Raw genomic sequence first — 23,876 nt, 5'->3', positions numbered from 1 at the left:
ATTAAGGGGTAAATTGATTTTAATGAGTATACTGAAAATTTAAAGCATCTAGATTATGAATTGGTACTTACACATTAGATTCTTATATGATTTATTCCTGACTGAGGGTCACGTCATGTGGTTCAAACCTCTTCCTTGCTCTGTTGTCAGGAACAGTTGGGTAATGAATCACCTACTTTTCAGAAGATGTTTTTGGTGCTGGCTATCAATTCAGTTTATCTTAAGAGTTCTCTACATAAAGGAAATCTAAGTACTTTGGGAATTTGGGGCTAGGGGCATGAATTCAAGTGGAATTATGCATTCAGGCCAGAATAAGTTCTTTTGAATGGCTCTGCTATGTAGCCAGTGGTGGATGCTGTTGAGCAGCAAAGTAGATCACCTAGTCTCTGTGGAGTTGCTGTCACTCACTTGGACAGCAGGAAATACAAATGTTTTGTCTTGCATCCCATTTCATAATTGTTTTGCTCTACTGTCAAATCCTTCATCTCTCAAACAGGAACCTTTTACGTTCATGGGTGTTCTAAATGTTACCTGTTTAGTAAATCTTGATTAGATAAAAATATTTCTTAAAATCCAGTGTTCCTTCTGTTTTCATATTATGAAAACTGGGCAGAGTTCCACTCACAAACAGGAATCTTTTAATGAAGTATTTCCCATTACAATTACAAACCTGTGTTTTGTATTTTTTATTTATAGTATCCAGTATAATATCGCTGTTTTCTCAGTTCCTCAAAAGAAAACATCTTTACTCTCAGTCTTTTCCCTTTTAAACTATCTAGATCTTCATATCAGGCTTCAGTTACTGTAAATGGATCTGAAATGTCCTATAGATAGAATTCTGGACAATTGAGCAAGATTGCCATTAGTCAGTGTTCAGCCCTTTGGCAAGGTAATAATTAATTCAACTTCTTCATATGTTTCTGTACACAGCTGCATGTCTTTGTTAATGTTTGTTTCCCCAGGCAAGTTTATCTGCTTTTTCAGTAGGGCTTGTTTGCTTTGTCTTTTTCTGATGATTCTTACTGAATGATGTAGAAATAAGTAAATTAGCCAAAAATTTAGGCACCTTGGAGGAAAAGTACCTTTAACCATTACCCTTGTTTTCATTTTATTGGCCTTTTTCTTATTCTTCCTGGTTTTAGTCCTGCTGTAACAGAGAAGTGCAAAATCTTCATCTGGATTTCAGTTTTGGTATTGATTTGGAGAAAACTCCAGGGACAAACTTGCCAACAAAGTTTTTAGGTTGACAAGCAGTTATTCTTTATTGCGGTGCCGGGAGACACAGGGGATAGTTCCTCCTAACATGTGTCCCCGTATTGCTACACAAGCCGTCCTTATATAGTCCCTGGGCATACGTACATATTCATGAGGCTACATATGGATTACATCATTTTCCAGAAAGTTCCCCGCATGCATACAGAATTGTGGTGGTGGTCTCTGAGGGTCGTTTACTTCTCCCAACAATCTTCATCACTTCTGGCAGCCTTTGAAGCACGCACAGTAGATGCTTATAGCAGCCTAATTGGTTCTTTAGCACCAGAGACATAATAATCCTCCTGTCCTCCTACTTATCATTTGTTTTAACTGTAGCCCATCCTGGACACCTGCCATTCCCAGATACTCCTTATCCCTGTGTCCTGTTCTTCTAGACAGTTTTTCTTAAAACTGTGTCAACTGTAATGATTTATCTTGTACAAGAATTCTCAGTATGTTTTCTAGCTGTACTCTACATTTTTTTCTGTATAGCATGGACCTCAGTAATTTTCCATTGCTACTGTTACAAAGCCATCAAACTTAACATTACTTAAAACTGATTCTAAAGGCTTATATATTCAATTTTGTAATTTTGTGCCCCCCCTTATCTCAGTATGAGGCTACCAAAGTGATGCAGTATGGCCAAGCTCTTGAGGATATCAGCACTAATGATAACTCAAAACTGTGTTAGTAACTTTTATGTTATAATATATGCTACTAATTGCTTTTTCAAAGTATGAGGAAGCTTATAGTTTAATGATGCCTCTTCTAAAAACAGGTGCAGTCCAGACTACTGACATCTGTGACTTAGTGAGGGCTGAATGAATAGTGTTTAAAAAAAAAAAATTCATTTAAAGTGTTAAACTGAGGAAAGAATATGTGGGCTGTGTAAATATCTTTTACACGGTGAGAAAAGATAATGTGATAAAGCCAGTAAAATGGCAGTAAAAGCAAGGTGTTGCATCAGAGCTAGTTAGTTGTCTAATGGTTAGGAAATCTTGGCTTAAATTAAAAAAATCCAGTGCATAGGTAGCATAAAGAAGAGTTACTGATAAAGTCAACATCATCATTGAGAAGTCTCATCCCATACCTTCTGTATGTTACATTTTGATCAAAATGAGTCACACTGTACAGATGGGACAATTACCATTATGCTGGAGAAAGAAGAGCAAAAATCTGAAAGATAATTAAGTTTGAGAGGTTCTGGAAATAAGATTCATGCTAGTGGTTTCAGTACTGATATGAGAGGGACAGATGTCTTTTTAGTTCCCACTCTGTTAGAGACATCATTGTTACTTCAAAACGTGATCTGTTTAGTCAGTTAGTGGGTCAGAGACAAACTGGACTATAAAAGCTATTGCTTGTAATCTTGTATTTTCAAGAAGCTGCTTCCCAAGCCAAAGAGAAGCCCAACTGTAAATATTTTTTTATTTTATTTCCATATTCTTCCCTTTGGCAGTCATCTAACACTACCCTGAATGCACAGTCGGTGTGCTGTTTGATGTAGTGATCTTTTGTTCAGTCTTGTAACTTTTTAGCAGAAGCACATCAGCCCTGCAAGGGGTCTAATTTGATCAGTAACAGAAATCATTATTGTCATGTATGTGTAATAGACCAGTTATACTGTTGTAACTAGCCTGGTGGCTTAAGTTCTTTGTAAGTTTGAAGGCCACTTTAGAAACAGGTGAGATCTTCAGGCATAGCTGCTGCTGTTGCAAATTTATAGTGTGTATTATCCCCATGCAGCTTACAAAACCAGTTTCCAGGGGATGTTTCATGAATTTTGGGGAAAAAAGAATCCCATTCAGTGAGTATTGAAGTAGGACACATTTGTTTTCTTCAGAGACAGCTTTCTAGCTGTAACTAATAAGGAGACTGTCTCTATTCTAAATACCTGCTTTTATGCTGATCACTGCTCACTTCTTTATTAAACGGCTAAAAGCCACAAAACAAGTTGGTGCCAGGATTACCCACTGGTGTCTGGCCCTGCTGATGGGAGTCGTTGTATGTGTACAGGGTGGACACAGTTGCAGTGAATGCTGTCCATTTTCGCTGAAGGGAGAAGTGTGGTTTCTAGTGTACAGGGCACAATTTGTGGGGGAGGGATATGTTAATGGTGCAGTGGCAGTAGAAAGCGGGACCTGGTGTGAGTGAAAGTAAAAGGAAAATGCTTGGGGACATGAGCTCCAAATTAAGATGCTGGCGAACCTCAGGTTGAAGAAATATTTATTTTTTGCTTTACAGTAAATTCTTATTCCTTAGGCTGCTACTGTTTAATTATTTGACTGTTTATTACTTTTTGACTCACTTTTCCATTTTATGCTTCAACTTAGCCACGGTGGTGTAAATATTTGAGGTAGAATTAAGGGAAGCACAGCTGTATAAATCCATTGCTTTTTTTTCCACCTAGTTATCTAAGAAGGATTCTTTATTCTTTACCCTAATTTCTGAAAGTGCTATGAAGTAAGCTCACACTAAGATGTACATGTATTTCTCTCTTTTTAATTCCAATTAAGCTGGGTCAGATGGATGTTGGAAAAGAGAATATTGCTTATTTTGGAAATAATATATAAAGAAAGTTTATTTTAAAAATGCTTATATGAAACAAGGAACAAAGGTGTTCTTACGACAGTTAAGTACCAAGTTATCTTTATCTGAAGAAAGAGCATGAGGGTGTGTTTTGTAAAGGAAGCAGGTCCCAAGAGTTTTGAAACCACATTGTTTGTGTAATAGAAGTAGAGAAATAAATTTTGAGGTGTATGGGCTTCAACAAATTCATTTTTTGCCCCTTCAAACAGAACAAAGTAGCTTCAACTGGCCCAAGGTTCCCTCGAAGAGAACTTTGTCTTATGCAGGACTCTGGCAGATTCAGAGTCCGTTCTGCGAGTTCCTGCGCAGCTACTGGTGTGAGTTGTGCTACACGGTTCCTGGCAGTAATGTTGGTTTTGGCCTTTCCTGAGGCTGGTTGTCAGTGGATTAGGGAGTTTGAGACAAGTTTGTCTGCTGTATCTGAGAGCAGTTTGAATAAAGTGAAGTACTGGGTCCTGGGAGCTTTTGATGAAAAGAACTTTTTCTTGTATGTTTTCCTGTTAGCTCTATTTTACAGAAGAATATGAAAGAGTAAGTATGTTCCCAATGAGAGCAAGAAGAAGCAACTTTATTGTTGCATGTGGAGGAACTATTAATGATAAAAGTTTTGGAGTTGACTTTGAGAAAACAAGCAGAGTTTCAACACAGGAACTTAATCCACCAGCATTCATTTTGAACAGCAGAATTACTCTCCTACTGATGGCAGTGCTTAACAGAGGGTTAGCTATTTTTTTCAGTGAGGAAAAGTATTCTGGCAGCCTGGAGAGACAGTGCTAAGCCAAGTTGGAAGGCTTAAATATAATTCCTTCTAAAAATTCAGATTAAGGAACAATTTATGAAGTGCTGCTTGAACCAACATGGCTTCAAGGAAACTCGTGTTATGGCAGTATTCTTCAGTAACCAAAATGTAGATATTTGATTATTTTTTATTTTTTTTTTTTTCTTCTTCCCATCTCAGACAGAAACTTAGTTTTTCTTTTCACACTGAGGGTCTCTGTCCAGGAGCTCCTTGGGAAGTGCACTGTCCTTACAGTAGGTACATGGCAGGAAAACTTGTAGTACAACAAATAGCCTCATAGAAAGTTTATGCTTGAGAAGGTGTAGGGACCAGAAAGGTGGGTTTATAGCCCAGGCCAAAAAGGGGTTGTGAATGCTCCTTCCCTGGCAGTGTTCATGGCCAGGTTGGATGGGGCTTGGAGCGGCCTGGTCTGGTGGGGGCTGTCCCTGCCCATGGCAGGGGTTTGGAACTGAATAATCTTGGGGTCCTTTCCAAATCAAACCATTCTGTATAGTAGCATGGAGAGGAGCTCAGTTGTGATGGTGTTAACTGCTACTAGAAGTTCTTAAATTACAGGGTTTTATGAAAGGAGGGTAATCCGTATGTATTCACACAAAAGAGAAAAGAGTTGGAGAGTATCTTAAAATCTCATTTCATTGAGCTTCTCCATGTCCTTCAAAGAAGCAGCATACTGAAATGTAGTTCTTGATTATCTATGTGTAAAATTTGTGGCCTGACACATCTCCCTGAGAGAGAGGTGAATCTCTTTTTACTTACTGAAGCTCTGTGGTAATAATTTTATTATTTTGAAATACTTAATTGTTAACAAGTCCAGCATCTCAGCACCTAGGAGGAGTAAAGTATTTTTAAACTTGACTGTTGCAGAATGTCCCCAGGCAAAGTCTGTTACATGCAGAAGTTCCCAGGGCTGTGTGGGGAAAAAGAGGGGAGAGAATTATCTTCCAACTGCCATTCCAGTGTGTTATCATTCACTGTTGTTAAGATGGTTTTCTCTTGTAGGGTTCTTCAAGTGGTTGAGAATTGGGGAATGTATTAGCTGTACATTCAAAACATAGCTCTCTTAATCAAATCCTAGAATTGTTATTAGGATCTAGGGCAAGCATAAACACAAACTTCTATTCTGTGCTTTGATTGTCTGAGCAATGAAGAAGTACTTTAATGTATAAATGAACTTGATAGACGTACCACTTCATACCACTTCTGGAAAGGCAAAAAATATCAAGTTCTGTGATCTTTGTGTAATCTGAATGCTTATTTAAACAGTCAGTGAGATGAAGTTCAGAGTTTTATATTGCACATGTAATTCTATATTTATTTATTTTTTTAAATCTGTGCAGCTGACAACTCAAAAACTGGAGAGGTTATGCTTCGCTTGTCTCATGTAACAAATAGATGTGAACTCTTAGAATTTTTTGTTTGAATATTAAAACATTAAACCACATTTAGAAGAGGGGGCTATCCATGAATTTGTATTGGCTGGGTTAAGGAGCTGGAATGAGAAAAGTCAGTGCATTGTTTCTCTTTCATTGCAGAAACCAAACTAGTGCCTTTGTTTATTGGGGTTTAAATTTCCCCTGAGTTGGTCAAGATAGACCAACTTCAAGATAGAAGTTTTTTCTTCTCTCCAACTCCAACAGTAACAGAAGTTACTGTTAGAGTTGAGCATGTCATAAATACTGTATTTTTGAAATTTTGTCATTTCATGTACTGTTAATTAGAATGCCAGCCTTTCAGTTTGCTTTATTTTTGACTTAGTAGTGAGCAAGTGTCTGTAAAAGGGTAAAAATTCAGTTAAGTGTTAGACTTCTAAATATGAATAAGCTAACGTTTAAAAAATTCTGTTTTGTCAAAGGTATTTTTAAACTCTTATGTCAGGTACCTGCAAACTCAGATGGCTTCCTATCCATCAGCTTAGGCATTCAGCTATTAGTTGCTCTTTTGAAGTTTGAACAGTTCTTAAGAGAGAAAACAATTCTTGATGCTTTCAATGGAAACTGCAATTTCTCCAAGAAAGGAACCTCAGTAATGGATGTTTCAAATGGTAATGCGATACAATGTTACTGAAGATTTTGGTGAAAGCAGCAAGCTGCATAAACAAGAAAAAAAAACCCAAACAAATCAGTCTAATACCAGTGTGATAGTAGAAGAAAGAAGTTTCTCTGTTAAAACTCACTGAGTTTTTTTAAGTCTCAGACATCCTTTTTTAAATACTGTAATATACTTAATAGCAATTAAAAGCTTTTTAGTAATGAATGTTAGTCTTAAGCTTTGACCTTTTTTTGGTTTCTTTCAATGTTAATATACCCATTTTATGTAGTCGTTTAAATGTATGCATTTATTTTAATGTGTGAATTTATAACAACAGTCTTTGTTTCATAATTATTGAGTACAGATACTGTCTTAAGGTAAATTTGTTTAGGAATCACTCATGAAGGAAGTAATTTATATAAGGCAGTTCAGGTTGATTATGAGTACAAATTCCAGAAGGCTGGGAGGGAAGACAACACTTACTTTTAAGCATTCTCTCTTTTATATGGACAATGAATTGGTTTCCTGGCCTATTTTTCGTTGTACTGTTGTTTTAGTCTTGTTCTAGAGAGGAGGATTTGCAGTTAAATGTTAATAACCATTGAAATGTCTGGCTCTCTTGTAAGCATGTTTTAATATACCCTATATGCAAACTTTAACAAAGTGCCCATTCTGTCGGTTTCATCTTCCCCACCTTGCCCCAGCCAATTTTGTAATTAATTTTCTTTATTGAGAAGCATGGCAATACATTCAATTAGCCACATAATTACCCAAAATAATACATTTCTGAGGAAGCTTGAGGTACTTGAGCAGACAAATGGGAGACTAGAGAATGAGTTTTAGAACTGGTTTCAGAACTGGGTTCTTCACCTTGAAAATCAGAAGAAAGAGTTAACTCTGGCTGCTCTATGGACAGGATTGGACTAGGTGAGAGGAAACAGATCCATGCTTTCCTTCTGTCTCTTTGTCTCTTAATGTTCTCAGCACGTAGGAAAGTGTAATTCCTCGGTGCTTGGGCCTGCACAGCCATAGGTATGTGGTTAGATGATTTACAGAACTGGGACAGATTTGCTCTTTTCTAGTGAGTGGGAAGTTTAGAAATAACACATGCTCCCAGGTATCAGGCAAGTTTGTCTTACACAGTGGTACAGATTTTCTGTGCAGTATTTAGGTAAGTGCTGCCCTCATAGGGAGGCCTTTTTCTTAGGTATTCTCAATTTATCATATAAATTTCTAAATATTGCTTAACAGTTTAATATATAAACTTGGGTCTCATTTTCTTTTAGGATGTGTTCTCTGAACACATCTTGACTATTAGCTTTGAGTCCATTTCAACTCTAGAAATTAGTTAGCCAGATTTCCCCTGCTTTGTTCCCCCTATTGGTCAGATGTCTTTCCTTTGCCCATTTGCCTTGCCTGTTTCTTTCCTCGAAAGAGCCTTATACATAGATATATCAAATAAGGGGGGGTGCTGTTAAATTGTCAGGATGAAGCCATATTTGCATACTCAGGTGGAGTGTAACTGTCACTGTCCAAGGGTCCTAGTCCTTTCCCAGATAACTTGCTAGGAAAAGGTGGGAAATAGTACAGAAAATTACTGGCATTGTCCACACACACATTCAGAGGCCTTCAGAAGCAGAGTCTTACTAACCACTGTTGGAATAGTTTATGTTGTCTGGGTGCACTTTCACAAATTACCTGCTTCTCTTGACAGGAATGACACTTGTTGCTGTCAGTACTTCTTGTGGCAAAATAAGACAATCCCTTTTGAAAAAAGACTTTGTGTGACGATATTTGTGTTTCTGACTTTGATGATCTGAAAAAATAGTGCTGAAAGAGTCTTTAATTTTAGGAAAACAATTTTTATTTGTTCAAGAATAAGTCACTTTAGGCATCAAAAGAATAGAATGGTTCCAGATGGCAAGATTGCTTTCAGTTTCAAAGGCATCTTTTGGTTTTGCCTGAAGTTTATCATACGTTTTCACTGGAGTTGCTGTGGGTGCAAGGGAAGAGAGAAGCTGTGTTGAAGGCAAAGAGTATTTTGGCCCACTATATTCTGAATTTTCATTCTTATTAATTGCTGCTGTTTAAAACAAACTTGGAGGGGGCATGTTTGCTATGCTTGATATCATTTAAACTTTTAAGATACAGTATAATTTGTGCTGTCAAGACATGGTACAGTTGATCCATTGTCTGTTAAACCACATTTAAAAATGGTAGTTTGGGGATTGATTTTTAAGCTGGCATTTAAGTAGTTTATAGGTATTAATGAATGATAGGTAAAAATTATATGTCTAATACTACATGTGAGTGTTGGTTACAGGACCAAAAATGTTTGTTTATATAAAAGCTTGTACAGGACTTACTGCAACAAAGATGTTGAGACATGCTTATTTGTGTGCCTGTTTTCTTGTTTGTAGTTGAGTATGTGGACTCAGTTAAATAGGTCTGATTCAATCTCGCTATTGCCCAAGACTAGAAAAATCTAGTGTCTTTATTAAAATTGGAAAATTATAGAATTTTTTTTTAGGTTGGAAAAGACCTCTAAGTTAGTTGAGTCCAAGCATTAACCTGGTGCTGCTAATTCCACCACTAAACCGTGTCCATAAGTGCCACACCTACATGTTTTTTAAACGCCTCCAGGGATGTCTGCATCACTTCCGTGGGCAGCCTGTTCCAGTGCTTGAAAACCCTTTCAGTGAAGAATTTCTTTCCTGATACCCAGTCTAAGCCTCCCCTGGTGCAGCTGTATTTCTGGGCTACCTACGTACTTTGTGAAAGAGATGATCTCTTTCTTTCACATTCATAGGTAGGCAGCAGTCTTAAGTTGTATGCTTAAAATGAGGATCTGTGACTATGTTTCAAAATGTAAAACCTGGGGTTTGACTCTGTGCGTTCCTCTTTGCCCTTTCCAAAGCTAAACAGACATCCCGGAATGAAAATGTACTTATTAGTTCTGACTTGCTCAAAGTGAGATGGCTAAATCTGATTTTAACTCTTGTTGTGCAACTGAACAGTTTCTTAGCTTAGTTATTCAAAATAGGGTTCAAGTATCGACTGAAAAATTTTAGGGATGTTTCAACAGAATTGTGTAACATCTAGAGTGAGGCTCAGTTTGAAGAGAAACTGCCCTTGAGCAGTTGACGGTAGTTCCTTGTATTCTTGGATAGCTTCTTAAGTAGTGTTTCTGAGATCAAGCTCTAACTTGCATACGTAACTACAGGATTATTCTCCTGAGAATGATTTGTCATAATTTGTTTATTAAACGTAAAGTTTGGCACACTATTTTTTTTTTGGGACAGCTCTGTGGTAGAGCCAAAACCTCTGAAATTAGCTACAACGTAAAAGTCAAATAATAAACAGAACAAACATAGTTTTCATGCAGCGCAACAATGTAATCGAATGTGAAGTTAATTTTTAGCTTATGATTTATTTTATTTCAGGGTCAGATAACTCTAATGGATGTTCCTGTATTTAAAGCAATTCAGCCAGAGGTAAGTAGTTCATTGTTTAGTTGTTTGGTTGTTTATTTTTTTGTTTGGTTGTTTGGTTTTCTTTTAATTTAGATATAAAAAAGTTGTGCCAGTGTATAAATTCTGGAATTGCAAAGTCAAAATATGTCAATAAATCTTATTTTTTTCCCTGGTTCATATAGCTCTGAAGCAGGTGGTTTTATAACACACAAATATCTGGAACTGTTAGTTTGGGGAATGAAGTGTTGGTATTTAAATATGTTCAGCTAGTGCTAGAGGTGAAGTATCTGGTTTTTTATGTTTCTGAATTATAAATATCTTGATCTGACTATTCTGATAATGTTTTAGGTTTCAGCTCCTTATACCTTGTGCCATACCTAATCCTGTCCTCTGTTTTCTCTAACTGGTTTGTATCTTTTTTTGGAAAAAGAAAAAAGGCTGTAGCGGCATCTTGTGTTCAAGATGGGTTTGATCTGTGGATATATATTGGGATAATTTATTGATGATTTTTGTTCTCTGTTTTGTTTTTACATAATGCTACATTTCTTTCTGATTGCAACCTGCCTTGAACTGATGTTTTCAGAATCTTCAGTGTCTGTAATAAGTGATGAATTTGTTTGTCCTTATTTCTGTACAATAAGCATTTTCTGATGGGCATTGTTTTGCAGTTTTGAAAGTTATTTTTCACTGAACTATCCACTTTATCAGTAGTGTGGAAGCCTTTCAGATCATTAGTCACCTTTAGACTATCACGAGCTATTTTATTGGTAGCAAGCTTTGTCATGTCACTCTTATATTTTGCTTGAAGTAGAGACACCTGCTGAATCTCTTGGTTGTGATAACTGATTTCATCATTTGTGTAACCACAATTTTTTGGAAGGCTTTCTTTTGATCTGTACTTGAAAATGTTGTCATAATTTAGCTGTCATGATTTCAGCAAGCTATTTCCCAATCCATGTGGATTTATATGGGGTTTTTTGTTTGTTGGTTTCTTTTAAACCTTTCAAAAAGGCCCCCCATTTGATCTCTTATTTACTCTCTTATCTGATTCTTATAATTGTTTACTGTTTTTTCTAATGCTAATCATTCCTGCTGTGCAGGATTCTGCCCCCTCCCCAGTGCTGATGTTGAATAAACTCTGGGTGCTTTTACAGAGTGTCTTATCTCTAGTTGCACTGAGCTTCAAAGTACTGAATATCGAAAAATCAGAACACCAATTTAGCTAGTTAAGACTTTACCTAAAAATATTCCACTGCTTGAGTTTGATGGTAGGTTATGGTTTGCAGTCTGCTTCTGACACTGCACAGGATGAGCAGTCAGCTGTGTAACAACCACGAGGAATCAAGTTAGGTATAGTGGCAGTGATCCAGTATTCCATACCTCATAATTTGTTGCTCTTTTAATGCTACCTCTTGTATCTCAGATACTGTTGTGTGAATAGACCTATGGAAAGTCTGTGGGAGATGAGAAGATACGACAAAGTACATTTAAATTTGTTAGCTGTTCTAACGCATTATTGTAAACCATAAGAGGGAAAAGCTGAATAAGTGAAACTTAACAGAGAGAAACTGTGAGAGAATAGATATCTAGAGAGCAGTGATGCCTTCACTGAAAAATATGCATATGTGAAAGGGTAGCTGTTTTGACACTTCTCAAGTGTTTGCAGAAAGGAGTTGAAGGCACTGACAGTGTGCAAGTATTATCAAGTGCTCTTTCACTTTCTTGCAAGTATTATGCAAGTCTGTCAGTGTTCCTTCACAGACACAGAGGTCTGTTGTCTTGTATCTTTGTGTGCCTCTAAATTGTGTTAATCCCCTATGAAAAAGGAGCATACAATTAATTCTCAGGTCAGAATAAGATAGACACAATTAAAACTGTTTTCTCCTGTTTTGCAGAAGGAGGAAACAGGCATGGAACATGTTGTTTGCCTGAAGGTGTCTTGATGGCAGATAATGAAGTGTTACAGATTTCCGAGTTTCTTTGAAGTACCTGTACCAGACTGTGTGCTATGTCCATATCTTGATTCAGCTTGTAAAATCTTCACACATAACTTGACGCGCACTCAAGTGTTGAATTTGTTTGCATGTATGGTGGGAAAGGATGAGCAATATCTTTCCCAAGTTTTAAATCAAAAAAATTAAAGTCTGGGTGTCTACTGCAGATTGTAGTAATTCACTGACAAAACTGTTTATATAGGCTGTGAATCTCCATCTGCTTCCCAACTCTATAGCATGGTGCATGAATGAATATTTTTAGCCTTTAATGTGTTTCCATTTATTTTCCCAAATAAGGGTTCTGAAAGATTTATTCCAAGATACTTAATTTCTAAGATAACTGGAGTGGATTTTTACCATCTTTAGGATGTATGAGCAGTGTTCTTTACCTGTTGTTTTTCTTGACTGTATCAATTACTGTGTTGCATCATCTTCATTGTCGTAAAATCTTTAAGTATTGTGAGTTTGTGTTTTGTTTTGTTTGGTGTGGGGTTTTTTTTGTTTTTTTGTTTGTTTGTTTTGGTTTAGTGTGGGGTTTTTTTTTCTTTTTAAAGTGACATCAGAACGTCATCTTGGTTATTTTACCAAAGCCAAGAGCTGAATAACACTATTTACCCAATACATAGTAATTTTTTTTAGCATCAAAATCAGTGAACAGACTCATAGCAGGCACTTAACATACTTCTACGGTCTTTTGACTCTCTCTACAGCAAATAAATGTAATTCTCTCTGCCTGTATTAAAATTTCCTGCAGATATGGTAGGTTTGCGTGTGTGCTTGAGTTCCTACATATCACCCGCTACACTTCCTGTTTCATGCTCTTGGCAAGAAATGGAAAGAGAACTTAGTTTAGCCCACATAACTGAGGATTAAGGTACAGTGAATCACTTTACATTTTGGATGAGCCAGAAGCATGGACTTGAACATTTACCATAGCTTAGTATATAGTGACGTGATTAACACGATCCTCTGCTTGAGCCCTAAGCAGACTGCATCAATCCAACTGGTATTGGAAACCGCCTTTCTTCATCATTTTGAAATTCCTGCAAGTTATTTCTGAGCTTAGAAAGCAGAAGGTATTACTGTTTCTTTGTTAACTAATAATTGGTGGGCTCCAGAATAAGAAATTAAGGTAATAAGAACACTCCTCTGGTACATAAACCACTGTCTGAGTGAAAGCAGCTGATTTGCATTTTCATTTTTGGGAAACAATAAATGATGGAGTTCCGAAAGTCAATCGGATGACTCCCGTCTATCCCCCATAAGTGAAAGTAGTGTGCTGGGGTTTTTTTTTTGTTGTTGTAGTGGTTGTGACTTTCTAGAGATCACTAGCAGCAAAGCACAAAGGTAGTCATAGAGTTGCTCAGCTGTGCTGCTGATAGCTACGTTAACATTAACTACCAGATGTCCCCTTGTAGAACACATTAGCTTACTGTTCTTGGAAAAATCTGATTACCTGTTGCACGTACTTTAATATATCCTCCAGAATTATTTACCCACTTGTAGTCTGTCACATTGAAGATCTCCACTGGGTTATTGTCTTGGACTTCTTTATCCCCTTTGCTTTACTAAGCTAGGCAGTGGAAAAAAAAAAAGTTTGCATATTGAATATTCATCTCTACTTGCTCTGAAGTTGTATAATGGTTTCACTATTAATCCTTGCTTTTTATTTCTCCTATTTTTGAAACTTTCACTTTGACCCATATATAAAGACTTTAATGAGAAGTACAGTCTTTCTGCCATGCAGTACAGGTTATAATTTAAGTGTTACTGTAGTATTTTGTTAAGGAAAATAAAATTTTGTAGACTCAAAAGGAATCAAGACCCAAATGAGTTACAAAGAAAGTCCAGCTTTTGTATTCTTGATCTTTAACCTTTCAGTCTTCCACCTAATTTTAAATAAATCATACAAAACAAAAAATTGGTAGTGGTGATGATATAGCTCCTGTGCTTGAGTTCACTGGCAGACTGAGGAAATTATCCTTGTGACTAAATGTGGGTTTGAAACTTGTAGTGGAAAAAGTGAAATTTAGAAGGAAGTTCCAAGAAACATGCCTGCATTGGAGTAATGGAATAGGCAGCACAGTCTTTAGTGAAGAAATTGAATATTTTGATGGAACTATAAGAATGGTTTGATTACAATCAACCCTGGTGTATTCTGTATTTTTTGACTGAACTAGAATTTAAGGGTTTTAAATATGTGATATGGTCAATAATGCATAACAAAGCCTTTATCTTTTTGTGAGACCACATGAAAACACATTTCAACCCACGATACGGATGTTGATGTACAACTTTATGTACAATCTTACAGCCAGCCTCCGGCCCAGGAATACAGACATGGTCATAGGATAATCTGCTAGGAATGTGTTCCAGGAGCTATTTCTGCTATGCCTCATTGTTTAGTTTTCAGTCTTACTTACCAAAACATTTATTCTCTGCCAGTCACTGGTTTCTCTTTCCATTCAGACAGGGCAAATCTCAAAGAGGATTTTTCTGGAGCAGAATCTTCAGTTGTTTGAGTCTTCTGTCAAAATAGGGAGACCTCTACTTTGAAATAACAATTTTTTATATATATATATATATATATACTGTTTACAGTCTGAGAGTCAGATCTGCATCTGTGTCCAAATGATATTAGACCTCTACTTTTTAATATATGACTTCAACAATACTGTTTAAAGATTTTTGGTAATGTTTTCTACTTAATCACCACTTCTGCTGCAAATCATATCAGTGCCACAAACCTCAGTGCTAGGTCTGCTTCTAACGGCTGGACCATGTAAGCCCTTAAGATACACTGGACCATGTAAGCCCTTAAGATACACAGTGCCAGGGCAATGGGTCACTTGTGCTCAAAATAATAATTTGTTTTTTTACTTGGTGATGAGAATTGAAATAGTACACAAGATGCCCTGAATTAATAAGAAATTGCCATGCTTTTCTCTGAAGGTGAGATGGCAACTGTTTTGGTTTCTTTGGTGTTTTGTTTTTTTTTTTTTACTGCTGTTAAGGAAATGTGATCATCAGATGGCAGGAAGGATGAATCACCTTGTATTCTCCCAAGTGCAGAAATTTGTTTGTAACTGCTGCACTGGGAGATCCTGAGGAATAGAGAATGCAAACAAGAGTCTCTTGAATGGGTCCTTCTCCAATAGTCCACTCTCCTTTGCAACAGAAGCAGTTCAGGGCTGCATAGTTGTGCATAGTCATTAAAATGCAATATAAGGGGTTGGGCATGTGCATTCCTGTGCCAAACATACTGACATTTTCCAGGACAGGTTTTGGTGACAGAACTTTCTAATGAAATTTGAAGGAAAGTACGGAGCTGGATTTTCTGCATGCTTCTTAGAGCTGTGGAAAAGGAGCATCTCAGTCTTCTCTAACAAATACCAGCATGCCACAGACTTCAACAAGTGGAAGAATTCAAGGTGTCTCTTAACTGTCATGAGACTATTTAGTAGTTTTGGGGTGTCAGTTGAAAAGATGTTAAGTTCCTGATTAGAAACAAACAAAAAACACCCCAACAAACCAACAAACCCCTCCCACCTCCCCACCACAACTTTATAGCTTAGAATAACCAGATAACAAATTCTTTTAAAACTATGACTGTCTTAAATGGGACAATTTTTGGTTACCTGTTAAGTCATCTTACCCACTTTATATGGTAGCTGGATGTACAGTGTGATATTGGTTTCAGTAAGTAGTTTTCAGTGTGGTGATAAAACTAAGGGCACTTCAGAGTGGAAGATGTGGAAAGAAAGCATTAATAAATAAAAATGAAAGGCTGCACTTTGCTATTATGACACTTTAATAATTTAGCTGTCTCTGTAGTGATTATTTTTTCTTGGTAGTACTGGAATACGTTGCATGCTGTATATATATGCATTTATTCTGTATGCTTTTGTATGTTGATAGAGCTCATTTTGATACATTTAGGTTATTATTTTAATCAAAATTGCTTTACTGAAACTAAGTGGTAGCAAATAAAAAGGAAGATATAGTTGCCCAGGTGCTGACTAAGATTTACAGACAAGTTAAGAGGCATTGTAAGTTTGTATGTAACTGTGTGAGATTTTTTTTAAGGAGGTCCTTTTGCTCTGTTTTACTCCACAAAACTATTTGCTTGAGTGCTGAGTGTTGTTCAGCTTTAAATTAAATTGGCTCCTTTTGGAAGGGAAAACTGGAAATATATTTCTTTTATTGTAGCTGCAAAAGATTACAATTTTGGTATTTTTTTAATGCAACATGCCAACTTAAAATAATGGGACACGTTTTATTTTGAGGTAACAAGGTGTATCTTCTCAGTAGACTTTAAATATCTTCAGAAAGCAATTGAAAAGAAAAGAACATGCTGTTCTCCCTAGCTCAGATTCATACTTTTAAAGCAGGATTTTCTATGGGAGCAAAATGGATCCTGAATAACTTCAGTGGTTTCTAATAAGCCCTGAATAAAAATAACCCAAGTCCTTAATTCAACAAAAGATTAATTTAAAAAATATAATAATTCAAAATAATTCAGAAATTACAGCTGTGGAATCTTGATTTATAGAAGAAATCAGTAATGTAACTATATTTTATTTCAATGTATCATGCTCTGTTATTTGGAAACTTTTTAAGATTTGTCTCTCTGATCTTGGTTCTGAATATGTGTTATGTGCTAATTTAAAAAAAAAAATAAATTTCATCCTCATTCTCCTAGGAGCTGGCAAGCTGTGGCTGGAATAAAAAAGAGAAATACAGTTCTGCACCAAATGCTGTTGCTTTCACCAGAAGATTCAATCATGTGAGTTACTTTTTTTCCAGTGTCATTACATGTACAAATTTAAAAAGTCTGGGGGATTAAGTGTTCTGGCACATCATTTTTATTGCTGGTCACAGCTGGTTACTTGAAAACTCAAAAGTATTTGCTAGAAGGAGTTCCTTCAAGATACACAGAAACAGTACTGAAGAAATTGCTGTATTTTAAATAGTGGTTATTGATGTAACAAAGTGTTGTGGTTTCTGTACACCACACACCCCCCATACGCCTCCCCACAACCCAAATAAATACTGGCTGTTCTTTATATAAAGAATTTATCATAATTACAGGTTTAAAGGCTTCCTAAATAGGATTTCTGGAGTAGCAATTACATGTAATTTCTTTCTGTGTTATTTGAGTGTCTTTTGCTCAACATATATTTCTAGAGACTAAAACATCTAAGACGCTTGTCAGCATTGTTACCTTTTTAAGTTGATTCTGGGAAAACTTCAAAAATTCCAAAATGTTTTACTGTGCAGAACTTGTGATTTAACTCTGGCATATTTTTTCAGGTAGTGTATTTGAGATGTACAGCTTTCTTACTTAAAAATTTCCTGGTGTAAAATCAACTTCTAAAATCGGAATTTTAGCTTTCCTGGTGTAAAATCAACTTTTATAATCAGAATTTTAGCTTTCTTCACAGTTAAAGCTGTAGGACTCCAACTCTGTACTTAGCCAACCAAGTCTCAAAACTGTGATTTTTCTTTTTTTTTTTTTTCTTTTTCAATGTAATGCCATGTTTTGTATTTCAGATGAAGTAATGCTATTATTACCCTCACTTCTCCTCTTGTAAATGTTTGATTATGTCTCAAACCCCCAAGTTCTGTTCCAGATGTATCTTCTGTACCTGGTCTCACATCTACAGACAGCTTTGTTAATAGTCTGAAGTTTAGATCAGTCCTCTAACTTTTTCAGGGTTGTGGGGTTTTGTGGTTTTTTTTGTTTGTTTGTTTGTTTTTAATCATCTGTTGTGTACTTTCTCATTTTTCAGTATCACTCACTTTCAGGATATTACCAAATCCTATTACTTCTCATCAACAATACTTAGTATATTTCTTAACCTTGTAATGACTGAAACGCTTGTTTGGGTATGGGTAATCACCTGATTCTCCTCTTGATTGAAGAGAAAATGTTACACCTCAAAGTTATTGTGACCATACCATCTATTGAAATCTAAGGGAATGTAGGAATTTTCTTGAAATTTTCCTTCTGAAGTTGCTCCTTTATTGGGCTATATATATCCAGCCTGAAACTCATGTAAGAACACCAGTGCTTTTTACACTAATTTCACTGATATGCCAGTGATTCCAACATTTGGTGTCTTATGTAAGTCATCTTTTCAAAGAAACATTTTGTTTTGCTAAATATTACGAAATGCCTTTGTAGTAAGGGCCATGTTAGGCAGCTTACCTTATCAAGGACCTCACTTCTCATTTGTTATTGTATAATAACATATATAATACAGAGAACTCACCATGGGAATATGCAATCATCTGTCTGCAAACTGACCATCAATGGTTTCATTGCAGAGGACTCATTCATTCCAATAGTAATGTCATATTTATATTCACCATGGTGTTGGGAGCAGTGAAACCCTGGAATTCCTATGGGATAGACAGTAGCAGCTGGGAATAAGAAAGCATGGTAGAGTAAGCAGTTTTCGTCTTCCATGTCTGGTTTGCCTTCTCAACATTCAGTTCTCGCCCACGATGCTTGCTCACCCTGTTGGGCACCTGCCCCACTGACTTGGGTATCTCTAATGCTTAGACCTAAAGTAAGTTATCAGGAAAATCATTGCAACTTTTGACTTTTATCAGGCATTAATACATTACATCAAACTTCTTTTAACCTTTGAAATTTTCCTGGTTTTAAATTATGAATTATGCATCTGTCTCTTTCCTTTTTCCACCACTTTACTAAAAGCAAACCATGAACAGCTCTCACTTTGTAAATAAAGAGAATATTAAATCACTAACAGCTGCTTCACAGCAAATTGATTGACTGATAGCATTTTGGAAACAGTAATGATTATGCGCAGTTGATTGCAGTCCACTGAGAATGAAGTAGTGTATTTCCAGCATTAGTTATGTGATAATTATAAGTGATGCCTGTAAAAACAGATTGAGTTCAGGGAAGAGAAACCAGTTGAATCATTCCATGCCAGGACTGTCTTATTCTTGAAGAATACATTGCTATGTGGTACTCCATAGATCTACACATATACTACTAAGTATTCTTTTTAAATATGTAATTTCTTTACATTGTTGTTTTGAAACTCTGATCTGTCTTTTTCAGCTTTCTGCTGAAAGGTAGTTGTATACTTGCATTCTACTGTTGTTGCTGGCAAATCTGTTAGTGCAAAATTGGCAAGTTTGCCTACTTCCTAAGCCAAACAAAAAGTGTGGGTTTTTCTTTTTTGGTTTTTTTTTTTTTTGAGATTGCTTTTAGGAATTGATATGAAAACATTTCATAGTTTATGTAAAGGTAGTTGACTTTCCTGGTTGTAAGATTAGCTGTATTGAAATTCTCCTTCTTGAGGTTTTTATTTAAATGGGAGTGGAACTGTTTTGCCACAGAGTTTAAAATATTAGAGAAACTTGTCAACTAGATTCAGTACTTTGGAAAAAAATTAAAGCAAAAGTTACCATGTGAAACTGGCAAATTTTGTATTTTATGAACTGTGTAACCATGGTTGATTTGAGTTGTGTTGGTTTGTTGGTTTTTTTTTTTGGTGGTTGTTGGGTTTTTTGTTTATTTGGGCTATTTTAACCAAATGGAAACTTCGTGTAAGAGAAGCTTGTCTTGAATATTCTAGTGTTTCTGAGTTGCAGTGAAGTGCGATAGTGAAATTTCACTGGGGTTACCAAATGAAAAAATGGGGTGGGGAAGAGGTCAGTGTGCTTCCTTTGGAAACAGAACAGATGGGGATTTTAACTTAGCTGTAGTGATACAAAATCATTACTGTTTGGTTTGCATTACATGCTTTTTATACAGATTGTTTTTAAGAGATACATCTCAGATTGTTTTTAAGAGATACTTGTAGGAATGATCCAGAAACTAATGAGGAATATCTTGAATTTGCCTATTCATTAATTAGCACAGAAAGCACAGTTAGTTTTGGAACCAGCAACTAACTATGAGCTTAAAAGCACCAGTATAATAAAATTAGTATGTCAGTTAAGGCAAACATAGGATAAGTTAAAAAGCTTAAGCTCTGATTTAAGAAAAGCTATGTTCAAAAGTTAAGCATGTTTTTCTAGGTTGACCTTAAGAGGGCAGAGAATATACGCACAAATCTGTCGAGCGTTAAATGCTGTCTTGAACTGGTATCAAAGGCATTGATGGCCAAAGGCTGTGCGCCGTTTAACTTATAAATATTGTTAGGACAGTGTGAGAAATAATAACATTTAAATGCAGCGATAGAGGACTCGAAGCAAAATAACCACAAAATACGTATGGGACAAGTGTATTCTTTATTTAATGAACTAACCTGGATAAAATAAAAAAGTTGCCTGTTGAAACAAAAGGATTTATTTACATTGCTAATTTTTCAGTATTTGGAATCATCAGATTATGGTGCTGTCTAAAGGTACAAATGAATAGACAAAACCAGCCAAAAAACAATGTCAATGCCAGTAAAAACTCATCAAAAAAGAGTAGAGGTGGTTGGACTGGAAATTACAAAGTGCTTTTAATTCTTCTATCTCCTGCTTGCTCTGTCACTGAAGGGACTGGATAGCTCTAAGCTTCGAAGAAAGTTTTGCATTTTGTTCTGGCTCCTGCAAAGAGGCTGGGATTGAGATGCTTACTCAGGAAGCCTGGTTTCCGAGTGTACTTGCGTGGCACGGTGCTTATATCATTGCAGTACTAATAAACTTTCATAGAAGTCAAGGCCAACATAATATATTGTTTGTTTTTTCATCATTATGAAAATGATTGAGCATTGCTGTGTATTTTGAGCAAGTCTCCTATTATATCGACACTCCGCTAACTTGAGACCAAAGAGATCTGTGATCTTAAGGCATAGCAGTACATGTGTTTCTCTACCTGATTCTTTATGATACAGAGTTCTGGGTTAAAAATTTAAATTCCCTTTATCTTCAAAGGGAAAGAATCTCTTTAGAAACTCATTCATCACTCAAGGGGAAAGTTGGTTTTATCAAGCTGTGTAGCTACAGCAGAATATCAGACTGAGGTTTAACTTTTTTGACAGTATTTGGAAGTACTGTCATACTTAAGTATTTATGTATTCAGGACTTACGTATACTTGTGTATTTAAAAAGGTAAAAAAAAGAGAAAGGAAGAAAACTGCGCTCTGTGGTTAATTCTTTCTTGTTTAATACAGCCTCAAACAAACAGACCAAAGGAAAGCAATTGTTATGCAAGGTCTTTGTGGAATTTTCATGTTCATTTTGGTTTTTAGTTGTTTTTTGGTTTTTTTTTGGTTTTTTTTGTTGTGGTTTTTTGGTATTATTGTTTCTTTGTTTTGTTTTTGTTTGTTTGTTTTGCAACTCTTCCAATTTTTTGAAACAACAGTTCCAAAGAGCTGTTGTGTTTTGACCTGCCAGTTCTTATCACATCACTGTACTTTCAATGAAAATACCGTAAGTTTGGAGGTGTGGGTCTTCTTGTGCTATTCTGTATAAAGAGCTGTCATACTGCACAAACTGAAATGGGATATTTCATTTATTTTTAATTGAAATTTTGGGCAGGAACCTGAATACATACACAACGTTAGTTTACAAGAAGTAGTTTAGCATCACTCTTAAAAAATCAAAGCATCATGACGCGTTGGAAGATGCTTATATATGAAAGACTAAATCTTTAATGGTGGATAAAGAACTGGCTGGATGGCTGCATGCAGAGAGTTGTGGTCAATGGCTCAGTCTCCAGCTGGAGACCAGTAATGAGTGGTGTCCCTCAGGGATCAGTGTTGGGGCCGGTCTTGTTCAACATCTTTGTTGCTGACGTGGACAGTGGGATTGAGTGTGCCCTCGGCAAGTTTGCCGATGACTCCAAGCCGTGTGGTTCGGTTGATATGCTGGAGGGAAGGAATGTCATCCAGAGGGACCTTGACACGCTTGTGAGGGGGGCTCATACCAACCTTATGATGTTCAACCAAGCCAAGTGCAAGGTCCTACACCTGGGTTGGAGCAATCCCAGGCACAGCTGCAGGTTGGACAGATAAGAGATTCAGAGCAGCCCTGCGGAGAAGGACTTGGGGGTGTTGGTCGATGAGAAAGGCCAGAGGAGGGCCACGAGGATGATCGGGACTGGAGCATCTCCCATATGAAGACAGGCTGAGAAAGTTGGGGCTGTCAGCCTGGAGAAGAGAAGGCTGCGTGGAGACCTCATAGCAACCTTCCAGCGTCTGAAGGGGGCCTATAGGGATGCTGGGGAGGGACCCTTCATTAGGGACTGTAGTGATAGGAGAAGGGGTAACGGGTTAAAACTTAAACAAAGGAAGTTTAGATTGGATATAAGGAGGAAGTTCTTTACTATAAGAGAGGTGAGGCACTGGAATGGGTTGCCAAGGAAGTTGTGAATGCTCCATCCCTGGCGGTGTTCAAGGCCAGGTTGGACGAGGCCTTGCGTGGCATGGTTTACTGTGAGGTGTTCCTGCCCACGGCAGGGGGGTTGGAACTAGATGATCTTAAGGTCCTTTCCAACCCTAACTATTCTATGCTTCTCTAGTTTTGAGTCATTCATTTAACTGTGAAACGCAGCAAGTATCCTTTGTGCCATACTGAATGTACCAGTGATTTTTGTACAACAGCAAAGTTAGTCCTGTAACACTTAAAATCTAGTATGGTGGCATACTAGATAATTGGTAATTGGCTTAGCCAGCAGTAAAAGTACAAACTATAAACTCTAGGTTATTCCAGAAGCTTTCTACCTTATTTCAGTTTTATTTGGGTTATATTGCTTTGATTAGGTTTTTTTTTTTTTTAGAGGTGTTCAGAATTTGAAAGTGTTTAGGGAATTGTACTTGAAGGTATTCAGCTTATCTGAGAGTTGGATAGTGCAGCGTTGAAGCTGTGAAAAGGAAAGCCAAAGGATGTAACTCCATTTTCTTCATTTTTGTGCTCTCCTCATAAAATTTCTTCCTTATTTTATTTTCTTGGGAGAACTTTGTTTGAAGCTTGAGAATTTTGCCATTTGCTCTGTGTCTGTGAGATCTCATCCTCAAACTTAGCCTGAAAGCAAGTCTGTCTGCATAGATTGTATGGGTTTTTGTGGTTTTTGTTTGGTTGTTTTGGGGTTTGCCTTTTTTTTTTTTTTTTTTGAGATATGCTGATGACAAGGGTTTTCCTCATTAAAAAAATAGATCCAAATGTTTTTTGTATGCAAGAGACTGATGTGATAGATTTTACAAAGACAAGTTCTAGCCACTCATGCACTTAGAGAGAAAGGCAGGCACTATCTAACAAAATACTGGAATGAGTGGCTACCAGTTGTGAAATAAGGAAGGTGAAGAGAGTAACAGGATTCAGTACATTTAGAATTCAATGAATTCTAAACGTAAGTTGGATTTATGAATTTGATTTAAGCAAGTGGTTGACTATGTAATGCTAGAAGTTACCTTGGGTAAGAATGAGTAGAATGACATAGCAAAACACTTTGAAGAAAGTTTTTTATTAATATCTGGGTTGTATTGCTTGGAATTTTATAGTATAATGATTTGCATCTTCTAATATGAATTCAGCATTATAGGTAGAAGTTGACTGCTGAGATACTTTTAATATTTTTATTTCCTGAGTAATACATTAAAAGAATAATGTAAACGGTCTGTATTTTAAAAAGGCAAATTTTCTTCTTTTTAGGTAAGCTTCTGGGTTGTTAGAGAGATTCTACATGCACAGACTTTAAAAATAAGAGCTGAGGTTTTGAGCCACTATATTAAAACTGCGAAGGTAAGAATTTGCGTTGAGGGGTGG

At 36.5% G+C, this 23,876-nt stretch overlaps 1 protein-coding gene across 5 annotated transcripts in view; it reads left to right on the top strand.

Annotated features, from left to right (window-relative positions):
• Positions 1-23,876, top strand: part of RALGPS2 (Ral GEF with PH domain and SH3 binding motif 2) — a 117,695-nt gene that overhangs the window by 29,591 nt on the left and 64,228 nt on the right. For all 5 annotated transcript variants that reach the window (XM_061452015.1, XM_061452017.1, XM_061452016.1 and 2 more), the window contains 3 exons: positions 10,114-10,164; positions 16,840-16,923; positions 23,763-23,852. In XM_061452015.1, coding sequence (XP_061307999.1) covers positions 10,114-10,164; positions 16,840-16,923; positions 23,763-23,852 — 225 coding nt within the window. The remainder of the gene's footprint in view (positions 1-10,113; positions 10,165-16,839; positions 16,924-23,762; positions 23,853-23,876) is intronic.

The sequence above is a fragment of the Pezoporus flaviventris genome, unplaced genomic scaffold (genome assembly GCF_033815535.1).
Source record: "Pezoporus flaviventris isolate CSIRO_AGI_PZ_B2104156 unplaced genomic scaffold, CSIRO_AGI_Pfla_v1 ptg000013l, whole genome shotgun sequence".
In the NCBI taxonomy this organism is placed as follows: Eukaryota; Metazoa; Chordata; class Aves; order Psittaciformes; family Psittacidae; genus Pezoporus; species Pezoporus flaviventris.
Note: the sequence above shows the minus strand (reverse complement) of the source record. Positions and strands in the feature narration are given on the sequence as shown.